General features: G+C 31.8%; 1 protein-coding gene across 2 annotated transcripts in view; it reads right to left on the bottom strand.

Moving 5' to 3' along the window:
* Positions 1-14,527, bottom strand: part of LOC134690743 (syndecan-3-like) — a 44,154-nt gene that overhangs the window by 14,083 nt on the left and 15,544 nt on the right. Inside the window, exons 1-2 of one of the 2 annotated variants that reach the window (XM_063550795.1) lie at positions 8,459-8,544; positions 6,223-6,285 (exon numbers count right to left, since the gene is read on the bottom strand). In XM_063550795.1, the coding sequence (XP_063406865.1) occupies positions 6,223-6,285; positions 8,459-8,527 (132 nt within the window). In that variant the 5' untranslated portion in view covers positions 8,528-8,544. Of the gene's footprint in view, positions 1-6,222; positions 6,286-8,458; positions 8,545-14,527 lie in introns of those variants that run through there. The other variant, XM_063550794.1, reaches the window with a different exon arrangement.

Below are 14,527 nucleotides of genomic sequence, written 5' to 3'. Positions count from 1 at the left end.
AACAATCATCTTCGGAGAGATTATCCATTTCATCAAGTTCTAGGATTTTCATTGCATTTCGAACTTCATTCAATGTCTGTCTGACTTCAGTTTCAATAGTGACAATTTCTGTCGGTGTCTCTGTCTGAACACTTGCATCTTCGAGTACAGGTGCTTTACAAGTCATGGTGTTTTCTTGTACTTTAGATGTAGGAGCTCTGTTTGCTGGTAATCGTCTTCGATTTTTTGCACCAGTCCAGGTTGTTACTGCTCGTTTGATAAGAGCTTCACCTTCTAATGACTCAACAGGTGGCCCGTTTATACATACATGAAGAATTGAGTCTAGCATGTGGCTGGTTAGTCTGTTTCTTTGCTTTGTCTTAACATTTTTTAATGCACTAGCCCCTCTCTCAGGCCATGCATTGGACACTGGAAGTGCCAATGCAACTTCTGCTATAAAAACTATACTAGGATAGAAGTTGCAAAATGATTTGTTTCTGACTAGTTGGTTTAAAAGCCATTCAGTGGCTGTAATTTTGGATTTTCCATCTTTCACATCTTGAGGCATGATCTTTTTCAAATTGTCATTGATCTGATATTTCAATCCTTGCCATTCTGTCAGCAGTTTTTCAGCTTTCTGATTTTTCTTTTCTTCTTCATCATCTTGATAGAAATGTTCTCCCAACACTTTGATCGAATCTTCTCCATACTCTTTAAATCCTGTTTCATCAGTTTTTGGTAGAAGTGTTGGGTCAAAAATTGCAAAAGACGATAAGACTTCTCCACAATCTTCAAATCGTCTATCAATGTTTTTGATTAATGCATCGACATACTTTTTGAAAAGAGATGTTAGTTCATCAGAATCTTTCTTTGTCAAGTTTATTTCTGCACACATATTTGTGAAAGAATCTATATCATTTCTTAAACTTTCAATAGGTTTATCTTCCTCAATTAGTTGTTTCAGCTTGTCCTTTGTCATGTTAATTGCTGGGCATATCACAGAAAAGTTTAAAGAGTCTTTCTGAAATAGTCTTGATAAATCAGCTAGTATTGGCAAAATGTCATTTAAAATGTATATAGCTCCAAGAAACTTAAGACCTTTCATCTTTTTTAAAAGTCCACATGCTGCTGCGTCATCTTTTTCTAACTTACTTAATGTATGAAGAATAACTTCATATTCTGAAAATACTGCTTTGACTGATGATTCAAGACTAAGCCATCTTGTCCTACATGCCTTCTTTAATCTTTTGCTTACAACTTTTTGGGCCTTATCCCCCATGGTAATATTTTTCAATTCCTTCTGAGTTTTTAAGTAAATGGCCATTTTCTTCGGTGAATTTTCAAAGAGTTGCCAAAGTTGACGAAGAATAATTTCCATATTCTTGATAAAACTGATGGACTCTTTAGAATCAGCACAAGAAAGGGCAAGCTTGTGGCATACACAGTGGATGTTTATTAGACATGGATTTTTTTCTCTGAGACGTGTAGCGACACCTGTTCTTTTACCAACCATCACAGAAGCTCCATCAGAGGAGAAACCTGTAAGTTTTGAAACATCTAACTTGTCTGATTCAAGTTCTTCAAGCAATAGACCAGTTATTGTCTCAGCATTAGCAGCATTGTGTTTCTCAAGAATATCTTTACAGGACAAAAAGTTTGTTTTAGTTTCTTCATCTTTAAAGCTGTAGTACTGTATAAAAGTTACTAAATTTTCTTTCACAGAAATGTCTGCCACTTCATCTGTCATCAATCCAAACGCATTAGACTTTCGTACATTCTCTAACATTATTTCTTTCATCACATCCCCCAGAGTTCGAAAAATCTCAGTTTGTGACCTTGCTGATCTGTGTTGAAAGAACTTTAAATGTTCAACCTCAAAGATTTTTTCAATAAACTGCAAGAGTGGAAGTAGTTTTTTATTTGCTACAAATTCTTTCATTAAGAAATATGCTGAAGAAAATACTTGGTTTAAAACAGTGTTATTCACTTCTGTTTTCTTAATAACTTCTTGATGGAATACCGAAACTTGTTGTAATAACTCATTTTGTAAAGCAGCAATATGTAATTTACTTTGCACATGAGTATTTAGAGAATCGATTTTGAATCTTACACTTGGTGTAGAGGCAAATACACTGCGTTGGTTTTGTGGGTGCTTCATCTGATGCTTTTTGCAAACCAAACAAAACATGCCATCATTTTCAACAAAACAGAGCCACCAATTTTTACTGTTAAGCCAGGAGTGTTTAAATTTTTTGAAGATCTGGGAATCAGTATGAATAGTTGAACAGTCAGCATCTTTACATGTAAAAAAGGAATGTACTGCTTTGTTCTCAAATAAATCTTCTACGTTTGTTTTACATTGTTTAAAATTCCACGGACCATAACTCTTTTCATTTGGCATTGAGATATAATCTTTTGAAGATTGAGACTGTTCATTAACAGAACTACTAGTAGGGTGTGTTGCCGTTTCTGTTGAAGATCCTGGCTCAGGTTCTTTTTCTTCACTATGCTGATCTTTATCATAGCAGCTACTTGTAGGGGAGGGTGATTCATCTATTGCATTGCCATTAATGTCAACACAGTCATTGCCTGAAACATATAGTAAATACAACTAATCAATCCTGAATAAAGAAAAATTAAATGATGCGGCTAATGGAGTGTGTTTCAAAAAAATATTTATATAAATTATAAACATCATACATGTACCAGTTATTTTCAATATATGTAATTGCTAAATTGCATCGTTCTTTGATTAAATACTGTTTACAACAGTTACTTCATTTATAAAAATATAGAACCTTTAAATTCAAAATACATTTTGTGTTGTCTTTCTGATAAAACTACATCACATGTTGTTTCATCTTATTTTTTATTCTGTATTGATTTGTTATGTCTAAATCTTTAAAGGCTTAAATTATATATACTTACATGATTTGTATTGGTCAAATCCAAAAATAAACATGCAGTTGAAACAAAAAACTTTTTCAAGTCATCCATGCATAACTTAAACAAACAAAATTGGATCTGAAATTAAGTCACACTTTTCATCTCTTCATATATAATCACACATTGTTTTTGAGTGCATTGGAATGATTCCTACATATACATGTATTGGCCCCATTGGCAATAATTCATAATGAAAATTACCATAAAAAAGGATGAAAAATATTTACCTGTTTAAGTATGAAGCCAAATGTTAATGATCACAAGAAGTAACATTCACATTTTTTCTTTATTTCAAAATTAGAGTTTTAATTTACATCTTTATCTTAATGCCCCTCAATTGATATTTTCTAACTACTATTAAAGTCTTAGTTTCATGAGTACAAATGTACATGTATTCTTGTTAAGTGTGACTTAATTTTTCAAAATTAAATTATATTTTTGATTCTGTCAGCAAATTATTGTGCACATATTTGATTTGTAAATATTCCTTTATCGTAGGAATTTTTCCGTATTTGTTTGAAGTGTTCAGGCCTGTTGTGCACATTTAACGCGTGAAAGATAATTTATAAAAGGCATATTTTATTAAAGATGTAAATCAAACAATATTTTGATAGTTAAAGTAATACTATATTTTTTTTACTAAAAAATAGTTATCAACCATTAATTGAACAGTTAATGTAAAATGTGTGGTGCTAGTGTACTGTAATTATCAGAGTATTTATCATTATACTTCTCCTCATGTTTACAGGAGTTATTACATATAGGTATCATATCTATGTTGAAGAAAAGGTAGTGATCATAATCTGTCAGACGTTTAAAAAAGTATAAAGATAAAAAATAATTTGCAAAATATTTATCTCTGCAAGTTCAAAATAAATTTCTGATCACTAAATATGCATAATTATGCAATTTCTTATTAAATTCATGTTTATTTCAATTTTTAATAGTAAATAACATTTGAAGGATAATAAATTTGATTGAGGCTAAACAAGGGGGAAATAACTGAGAAAATATATTTACAAACGCTTCAAATTCGCGGATAATTTATGACCTAAAGCTCAGGTAATAAATGTTAATTAAAAGTTTGTTAGACACACAAGCTGTCAAGTGAAGTCAGTAGGTTGTCAATTTAACTTGCAGGTATTAATTACCTTGATTAATGATGAAAATCGATATTAATTATAGGGTCAACAAGGAAATGAAATCAAAAACCATCGATCTCTAAAAGTGCAGGACGTCTAGAAAAAGGCACAGGACGCCCCGAAATCGTCAAAAAGGGCACGGGCGCAACTGAAAAAAGGGTGGGCGCCGCGCCCTCTGAAACGACCTAGCTGGAACACTGCTATGTCATCGATTCATTCGCGATTTAAACTATCCGTTTATAAACACAACAGAACAAATTGAAAAACAATGCATGCAAACTTTATAAATTGTATTATCATAAAAATCCACACCTTTGTGTCGCTTTGAGGGGAAAAAATCTGTAATGGAACGTTTCATCTTCAACAACAAACGAAAGTTTTTAACGACCTTGACATGGCATGACTTGCATAAATACTCGATATCTCTCGGGAGTTTCTCTTTCGATGGATAACGGCCGTGTGTTCCGATAGAAATCCAAACCGGAACTCTCAAACGTAAATAAAACTTCAAGAATTGAAGATAATAATAAAGATCAACAAAGTTACGAAATGTAAAATAGTCGTATAAGTAAAATATGCACCCAAATTTTTTAGACGGATGACGATTGAACCGGCCAAATAATTGCTTGAACCGGTCAATTTGGCCGGCGGCCGGTTCTTGTGGAAAACACTGTGAACGTAACCACCTGAGTGCCAGAAATAAACAACAGGCTAGTATGTCAACTTGGAATTATTTCTAATTATCATCATTATGGAATTTGCATAATTTCTTGGGCTTGAAATTTTTAATAAATTCCAAGTTTATAACATATTTTAATGTTCTATTACAGAGAAAATAGTATATTTACATTAGAATGTACTGTGCCGCGCACAAGACTATCTGGAAAGTGTTATGGAAGAAAATATGAAGCAGCAGAGAATCCTGAGATAAATTCCACCTTTTAAATATTGATACTCCATAATTTATTGGCATCTTAACTGAACCACCTGAGCACCAGAAATAAACGTTAATTGTTTGACGATAATGATATTGACAGAGAAGTAACACATTTACATCATCGTAGAATTGGCCGTGTTATGTCTGCTGAAACATATTTTCTAAATGGTTAATCCTCTTCTGATCTGCTGATATGAGTCGTGGATTAAATCGATACTTTGCCTTTTGGGAATATTTCCGTTTCTATCGCTGAATAGATTAGGCTTATGTGAATGTACTGTACTACTCAATTGTCTGTTTTATCATCAGTTTAATACTGTATCAAAAGAAATCAGCAGTCATTAACGGAAATCGTTTCCCGTCTTTTTGCCTGCTTTATTTAAATTGACCGTAAGCACTCTGATGTAAATGGCAGAGTATTTCCCCAATTAGTGACAAGTATCATTGCAAAGAGTATTGAAGATTATCTGTAATTACTTCGAAGGCAAACTTTACAATTACGCTTCATCGTCTATTTTCATATGAAGGATAACTGGAATTGTTCTATTTATAGAATGATACTACATATTTTGTTGAGGAAACACAGAAAGTCTTAGAGTGAAGCTACGAATTTGGATGAGGAAACCCAGATGCATGGTTTTCAACCCTAGCATTAAACCTCTTGCTCTTTTCACAACATAATTGAACAATTAAAACTTGATCCTAAGCTTTACTGAAATGTTTCAATTTTCATCAATATTTTAAGATTTATAAATATAAGATAAAACTCCAATCTGTCTGAATTAGGATGTTTTTACTAAAGACTTATACACTTTGATGTAAATTGTTCTCCTTACTTAAACATGTTAACAAGATCAGTTCATACATGATACATGTATTTATTTTCAGAAATTTGGGGGAAACACCTTCAATCAACATTTAATGTACATCATATTTAAGCTGAATCCACAAAAAGTATTGTAAAATAAGAAAGTTACTGAACTTGCAGTCAATTACAGGATTGTATTACTGTACATATAAATTTCCGATGTACTTTAGTGAAACATGATAGAAGTTAATTTTCTCTTCTGCTTTAAAAACTCATCTTAACGTCTGACCTAATTATTTTCTTAAGAAACTGAGAAGAATTAATTTACAATGGAATTTGGTTGTACATAATGTACTTTGAAATGAGATGTAATGGAGTCACATGACTATCACATGACCTTATAATCTTACATTATGTGCAGTATCTATATCTATATAAGTCTTTTTCTCTGTGCCCCATGATGTACCAGGAAACTGCAAATAGAAAAAAAATAAAATGTAAATACAATGTTCTAGAATAGGAAATAAGCATACATGTGTATAAACCCTAATTGGCATATATTTCAAAAAGCTAACAACATATATTTTGTCAAAATGAACATGTGTATTCAGTAATCATCACTGCAATTCAATGTTCAAAGTAATGTTATCATCTTATAGCAAGGTCCTAACAAGACTTAGGCTCAAACTAATTACTTGGGTTGTTTGAAATTTCTTAATATCATATGTATTATGGAAAGTGAGACTTCACTTGGAGTTGAAGGCCTAACTTTGACTTTGAGATGAACAAAAATGGCAACAAAGACAATTTTTTCTTTGTTATGGGTTTTCAAATATGTGCTGTAATTTTATCATGAATTTGATTGGTTTTAACAGTTACAATTTAGTCAGTGAATGAAAACTTTCCCATGTAAATTACAATGTATATTATGAGGGTAGATTGTAAATAGTACTTCCTCTTCCTATTTCTCATTTCCCCTTTATAATCTCATTCATGAAATGTTTTAATTGATAAATAACATGATGACAGAAGCGTTTTATCTAAATTTTCCATATGTTCATGAACATTTTACACCTTCTATCAATAATTAACATGAAACACAGAATGAGTTGATCTGATCTAAGAACAGTCACAACTTAGTTGTTAAAACACAGTAATACACTGTAACACGGTCTGACGAGATTTATCTGCCTCAGTTATTTAACAACAGAAGGCTTTTAAAGACAAACTTGGAAGATCAATGTCTTCATAACTCTTTAAGTTTAAACATCGATTAAATCCATTATATTGAAATTAAATCGGTGATCCAAATGAACGGGACACGTAAATGAACAATTTGACAAGCTTCAAGATAAATTCTTGATTTACAATTCCCGTAATTATGTTAATTATTTTCCTTTAATGGAGAAGGTAAAGAATCCTATAATTTTGTTAAATCATTTTCATCATGATCACAATAGAAGGAATATTGTAAATTTCAATGTTCTTTAAATGCTAAATTAAATGTGTGCCATATGCATAGGAAATTAAATTTCGATAGAAATCTGTATAGGAGTGAATATATCTTCACATGGTGTCATATATTATATCAGACTGTTGGTATTGTTATTAGAATTGATTCACATTTTCATGTCAGGTTCTTGAGAATTGATTCACATTTTCATGTGTCAGGTTCATTAGAATTGATTCACATTTTCATGTGTCAGGTTCATTAGAATTGATTCACATTTTCATGTGTCAGGTTCATTAGAATAGACCACTTTCGAGTTCATCCGTCACCGGCAAAAACTCGTCAATTATGCACGCCTTTATGACGTCATTTACCAGATAGAGGGGCTCGCCTGTATCCCTGCACTATTTACGTTCATCAAGCGTCTTAGTGATCGTCTTTGTGCAGGATAAACTAGAAATAATGGTTGCTCTGTAGGTACTTACTGACAATTCCCTAATGACAGCAGTGTTGATTGTCTATTTTCAGAATTTAATTTGCCGAATAATTCGTACAAAATAGAATTATAATTTTCCAACCACTCGCTCAACATTGTAGGGAAGTGACGACGCCCCTAAATGCACAGATTACGGTGATAAAGGTGCATGTAATTGACGAGTTTTTTCCGGTGACGGATGAACTCGAAAGTGGTCTATTGATTCACATTTTCATGTGTCAGGGTCATTAGAATTTATTCACATTTAAATGTATATAAAACTGTAAAGTTTAGCTCATTGTAGAAAGCCAAACCTGCAGAGGCGGATTTTTGGGAAAAAATTGGTTGCTTATATAGGGAATCACTGAAGTGTGACTGGAGCGGGCCCCCTATTAAGTCAGTCAGTGAGCCCCCACTTATGAAATTCCTGGATCTGCCACTGCAAACTACCACATAAAGTTGCATTTGTCACATTTATGAACCATATGAACCATTCAAATGCAATGATCGTCCTAAAAAAGGGTGTGCAACCCCAATAACCCTCCCCCTGGATCCGCCACTGCTTAAAGTAAAATTACAAAAAAAAAATTCCTATCTACAGACCTATTTCTATTACTGCATGCTGAACCAGTTATATAAACAGTTACACATGTACTTTTTATCAATAGCCTTAGTATAATGATGTTTCATTGATTAGAAATAAACAAGTCAAAAACATTACCATAATCAGCAGGACAATAATTAAAAACATTCCATGTTTCTCTGTACTTCCCATCCTTGTCAAGTTCATCTTACTTTAAATAGCCTGTTTATATAGTAGTGACGGTAGGGGGTACAAAGTTCAATCAACACCAAACCATTTTTGCATATATTAAAAGGCGTTATTTATCAAATGTACTTAACTAAAAGATGATGGCAGATGCACAAGTCACTACAGTGCAAGTACTTTATTTTTGAATTGTTAAGGTACTTTTGTCACTGATACTTTTATTTCTTACCGGTACTCAATACTACTTAGAAATTAAAATAAATATTTTTACCATTGAGACATAACTACACCTGATGATGATGATGTAACCAACATATTCCAAATGATGTGTATAATTAATTATTGTAAGCAACTATAGACAGCCTCTAAAAATCTTCAGTTTTTCAACCTTTTATAGCTAATTTTCTAATTTAATGCATGTAGAGCAAGACTTTGTTTAGCTTGCTTGCTTTGTTTGTATATAGTACAATAGTAATTTAGATAACATCCAATCAAATTGAATTATAATATTTACAGGTTTAAGTTTGCCTATATGTAATCGTATATATATATATATATACAAACAAAACAAGCAAGTCAACCAAAATTTTACTCTACAAGCTTTAGGAAATTAGCTGTAAGAGTCATGACAATTTATAGCTTGACATATTTTTGCAATGGGTTAAATTTTTCTTTTACTCCGATAATCTTATACTTATTTAATATTGTGATAGAGTTTTTTGCTCATTATATTTCCCTGTAATGTCCAAACAGATGCAGACAAAATGACATGCACCATAATCATGATAGTACAAGGTTTCGTAAACTGATGTTTGTAATAATTCAATGAAGTTTGAAAGATATATGAGGGAAAACCTGATATAATTCCCCTTCATATTAGTAAACAACTAGTACCATGTGGTTTAGATGTGCCCTAATTATACATAGGAAACACTTACATCATTTACATGTACATGATGAACTCAAGTTTCCTAAACAATCAACACATACTTGACACTTTACAAATATATATATATACAAATGTATTTAATAAAGTGCCTAGAAAATCAACTTAACGATGTTAGAGTAGATTTGATTCGTAACTTCCTCCCCGGCGCCAGGGCTGGAACCTGTACTTTTTTTCCTAACTTCTAACTGTATTTAATAGATATAGTTCCTGTGAGCCTAGGCTCTGTGTTGAAGGCCGTACCTTGACCTATAATGGTTTATTTTTACAAATTGTGACTTGGGTGGAAAGTTGTCTCATTGGCGCTCATACCACATCTTCCTATATCTATATTTGGTACATTTCACTATAGATCTACCAGAAGAAAGACATGGTTCTCTTGTGACACTCTGACTGCCACCATCAAAAGATTTGGCTGCCATGAAATACATAACTGTGTTGAAAGTGGTGTTCAACACCAATCAATCAATCAATCAATTATAATTTGGTTTAACAGAATGTAAAGGAGTGTCAGAGTTATTTCGTTATTCAGAACTTCTTTCATCATTTGATCTGACTTTAAAAATGACTGTGCATGTTGCAGCACTTAGTATCAACTATACTCCTAATTTAAAGTATCTGTACTACAGTTATTATTAATCATGAAATGTATGTGACAAATCCTTAAAGTGCTCACACTTTACCACTTGATACTTGTTGAGCTTTTGACCAAGTATGTGGTAAATTTGTCTGTTGAGTATATATATACGTAGTTTCTGTGAAAAGTGGGATGAAAGTGTTTATATGATGAGCAAGGTGATTCAAAGGTATATGTGTACTGGTAGATTTAGTGTATATCAAGATCATTGGAATTATGTGACAGAAAAGAGTTGTTTTTATTATCATGATTATTGAAAAAAACTTGTAATGACACACAGTCACAATTATATATTCCTGAAAAACTTCAAGTGTTTAGATTGTTTGAATTTTCTAGTTATTTTGCTAAACATACAAAAAACAGACTTAAATTCAAAAACATAGAACATGTGAAGTCTATATCTTGACTGTGTATCACACGCACCCAGCCTTGTAAACATGGATAGTATTTGTCCTTGCCTGAGTGCCCTTTAAAGTTAATGATTTACCATTCAGATCAGAACAGAAACTACTGGTAGTCAGTTATTGGAAATCATTTATTTGAAGTTTGTTCCATTTATTGTATAATTAAAGGTAAATTCATGTTTGTATCCCAACTATATTATTTTTTAATCATTAACTTTTTCATTATGTACCAATATTCTTCAGGGAGTTGGTACAAGTTCATTCTATCAATTTTCACGTAAACGGAAGGAAAATTCAATTAAAACAAACTCAGCAAACTGAGGCAAAAAATATTGTTCTAACGGAAACACTGTTCTCACTTCCTTCATTAAAACATTGAGGTTTTAATTAAAATCATAAACAACTACTTGTCAGGTAAAAATATAATCTACACCTAAAATAAAACAGGTGTTCACACATTCTTTTTTTACAATTAGTTGATTTTATTTTATTTTAATTATGAGCTATATATTTAAAACAGTATATATGTATCAGACATAGATCCTAAACTGGAAAGGTCATCTGGATCAAGAGCTCGAGATTTCAGATATATATGCAATCTGTTCAAAAGAGCTGATCATGGCCAGTCTCAAGAAAAATGGTACTTATATATACAATGTTTTGAATTGAGAAAGGAAATGGGGAATGTGTCAAAGAAACAACAACCCAAACAAAGAGCAGAAAACAGGTGAAGGCCTGAATGGGTATTCAATAGTCAATACAGCGAGAAAATCCAGCAACCAGAGACTTGTGTTCTTCAGCTGGCTCCTAAACCCAAATACATACTAGTATAGTGATAATAAAGGTCATACTAAACTCCAAAATATATAAATGTACTAAAATTTGTCTTTACTGTAATGTTTATATATAAACCATTAATCATGGATAAAGACCACATCTTTTGAAGTTATTATAAATATTAGCTTGATTGAACATTGATGAAGAGAGAAAGGTCTGTACAAGGAAAAAATCAATGAGAATATGTTTCCCTAATGGGATCAAGGTCAACAAGTTTATGAAGCTATGCTAGTTGTAATTGGGAAAGACATTTTAATGATTTCAGAAGAAAACATTTTGTAAAGACAGCTAGAGGACAAGAGCTGGAATTAAACAGTGCCTACACTATTTGCAGCCAATAAAATCTGTTTAAGGAGGAACTTTCTCTCTCCGACATAATCGCACTGGTACGAAAAAAGAAGAAGAATTATGTTGCTCTCATTCATTATGTGTCTCATAGATTTAGAGTCAGTGCCCAAAACTCAAACATAAACATGTAATAAATTAGCAGCCTTGTCTTAATGTTTTTACATAGAAGGGATAAGGAGGGTGTCATTCCTTATCCATAGAAAAATAAATTCATAATCCTGAATATCAGAAAAAAATAAAGCATTCTTTTTGAGATCCAGAAAAAGTAATTATTAATTCCAAAGTCCTGATAAAATATATCCAAAATTTCCACAAAAATAATGACCCATTCTGACATTCTGGAAAAGTCAATCCACCCAACTCTACAGAAAATTAGTATGACTCCATTTCATGGAAATTGGAATAGCTGTATCCCAATTAAATTTCTAGAGTTCATTTGTACGGATGATAAGTCATCATAGGGATATTTGTTGATCAGGAAATAATTCATGGGATAAGTCCGTAGAAGTGGTCACAAGTACTTCCATGAAAAACAAACATTTTCGTAACTTTTGTACTTATAAAGCTCTCACAATATTAAGATTCACAACCAATCCGAAATATCCTGTCACCCATTCATAAATACTTTTCCTGTTATGCAATTTGCCAATAAATTTTCACACAATAAAATGCGGTAAAGTAAATTAGTCAACAGTTTTATCCTTAACCATAAATACCCTTATTGACAAAGTGAATAGCATGACCTACAAATGACATAACTTCCTTTTAACATTAATCTACCCATGTCAACAAACCTATACCATGTACCCAAAAACTTCAAAATAAGGACGGTTTAAAATCTTTACATACAAAACTGTTAACAAAACTGTAACATGTACCCCAAAACTCACTCCTAAACAAGGACATTTTATAATCAATACATACAAAACTATACCATGTATATTTGTACTCAAATACTTCAAAACAAGAACGGTTTAAAATCTTCACAACAACAACTTTAATCTCAATAACAAGATTTTCTTTAAATTACTTATTCATTGGAATATTTAAAAACATCTTGGCTATATGATACTCTTACTCCATGTACAAAATATATAGGAGTCCTACAAGTCTTGTACATGTATAACATGTATATATATGAGGGTGGTAAAGGGTTATTTTCGTGATCGCCGTTTTTTATTTCACGTTCAACGTGTTTTTACTTTTTTAATTGACATTCAGTCGTGCAAGACCGGTGCCTCGTTCAACATGTGTGCTTATTTAATTTTACGTGCATCGTGATTTTCAGTCTTATTTTTCGTGCTCGGTATTTTTCATAAAATATTAAAACACTTGGCAGGAATCGTCAAGAAATACTTTTTTAAAAGCCGTAAACCAATTATATCATAAATGTGTATACTAAATCGGGAATATCAAGTAAAACAAAAGAGTTAATATATAAAAGAAGAAAGTGTCTCAGTCACAAAATAATCATATAAAAGTATTAATTCTTTGTGCAACGTTCATTACAGAAATTATTTCACATTCAACATGAAATTATGTCTTATTTCACGTTTTTTTTTCGTGCAAGCATCCCCCCTTTACCACCCTCATATATACATACTCAAGTCAACTTTTTCCCCAAAAAAAATTACAATGCCTATTTCGAAAATCAGGCAACTCTAGTACATAACAAGATCAATATATTCTCCTTAACATCTACAAATATATATATATCACCAATAATTAGTCTTTATGAAATAGCACTATAATAAGTACTGTTTCTTCAACATTATAGCTCCACATTTATAACACATTCAATTATCAAATATATTCTGTTAGCACCCTGATAAAACTGTATACATGTACATAGACATAATTGTAGCATGGTGATCAGCTGATAGTGCTATATATATGAAACCCTGGAGAGCACATGGCAATTATAACATTTTCTATACATCGTTTTTCTAATTAACCTAATAACCTTTTTACATGTGGACCTATATACATGTACCTTCTAAGTGTGGACCTATATACATGTACCTACTTGACTTATTGTCAAGTTACTTCCTATATCACATGCAACCCAATTGAAACATTAGTAACAGATCGTCCTGACAGATAAACTTTAAGTAATTGTATAATGAACGTATGAGGAATAATACAACTATTGTCATAATATAACAAATCAATGGCTTGTAAAGTCAACGCCTAGCTTGAATTCTCTTCACTTTAAAGAAAGACATTTTCGTTTTTTCTAAAAATGGACTTTTTTGTAAATCTATTGTGTACAAAAAAACAGAGGAATTATTTGAACCGTAAGAAAACAATTGGAATATCAATAATTATAGCCCCATTTGAATGATTTATTTCAGAAACTAACACATGACCTAACTTCAAGTACCAGGATTCAAAATTATTCCATTTGAAAGAGAGTGACAACAAAAATAATTTGGAGTCGTAACATATTTTTTTATTGTTCTCCCTTAATAAAAGTGAGAGGGTAAGCGCTATAGAACCAGGTTAAATCCACCATTTTCTACATTTGAAAATGCCTGTACCAAGTCAGGAATATGACAGTTCTTGTCTATTCGTTTTTGATGCGTTTTGTTATTTGATTTTGCCATGTGATTATGGACTTTCCGAATTGATTTTCCTCTAAGATCAGTATTTTTGTGATTTTACTTTTTAATACATGTAAGTCTCTGAAAAAAACAGGTTTCACTGTAAACAAACTAAACAGTCAAACCATGGCCACTCAAAAAAGTGTTTTACATCATAAACAATATAAGACCTCTATAATTCACTTTTTATCTATTTCTAAAATCTTAAACATCAACTGGTACATTTACCCCATATTTATCATAACA

The sequence above is a fragment of the Mytilus trossulus genome, chromosome 11 (assembly GCF_036588685.1).
Source record: "Mytilus trossulus isolate FHL-02 chromosome 11, PNRI_Mtr1.1.1.hap1, whole genome shotgun sequence".
In the NCBI taxonomy this organism is placed as follows: domain Eukaryota; kingdom Metazoa; phylum Mollusca; class Bivalvia; order Mytilida; family Mytilidae; genus Mytilus; species Mytilus trossulus.
The sequence above is the reverse complement of the archived record's forward strand: the minus strand, read 5'-3'. Positions and strand labels throughout refer to the sequence as shown.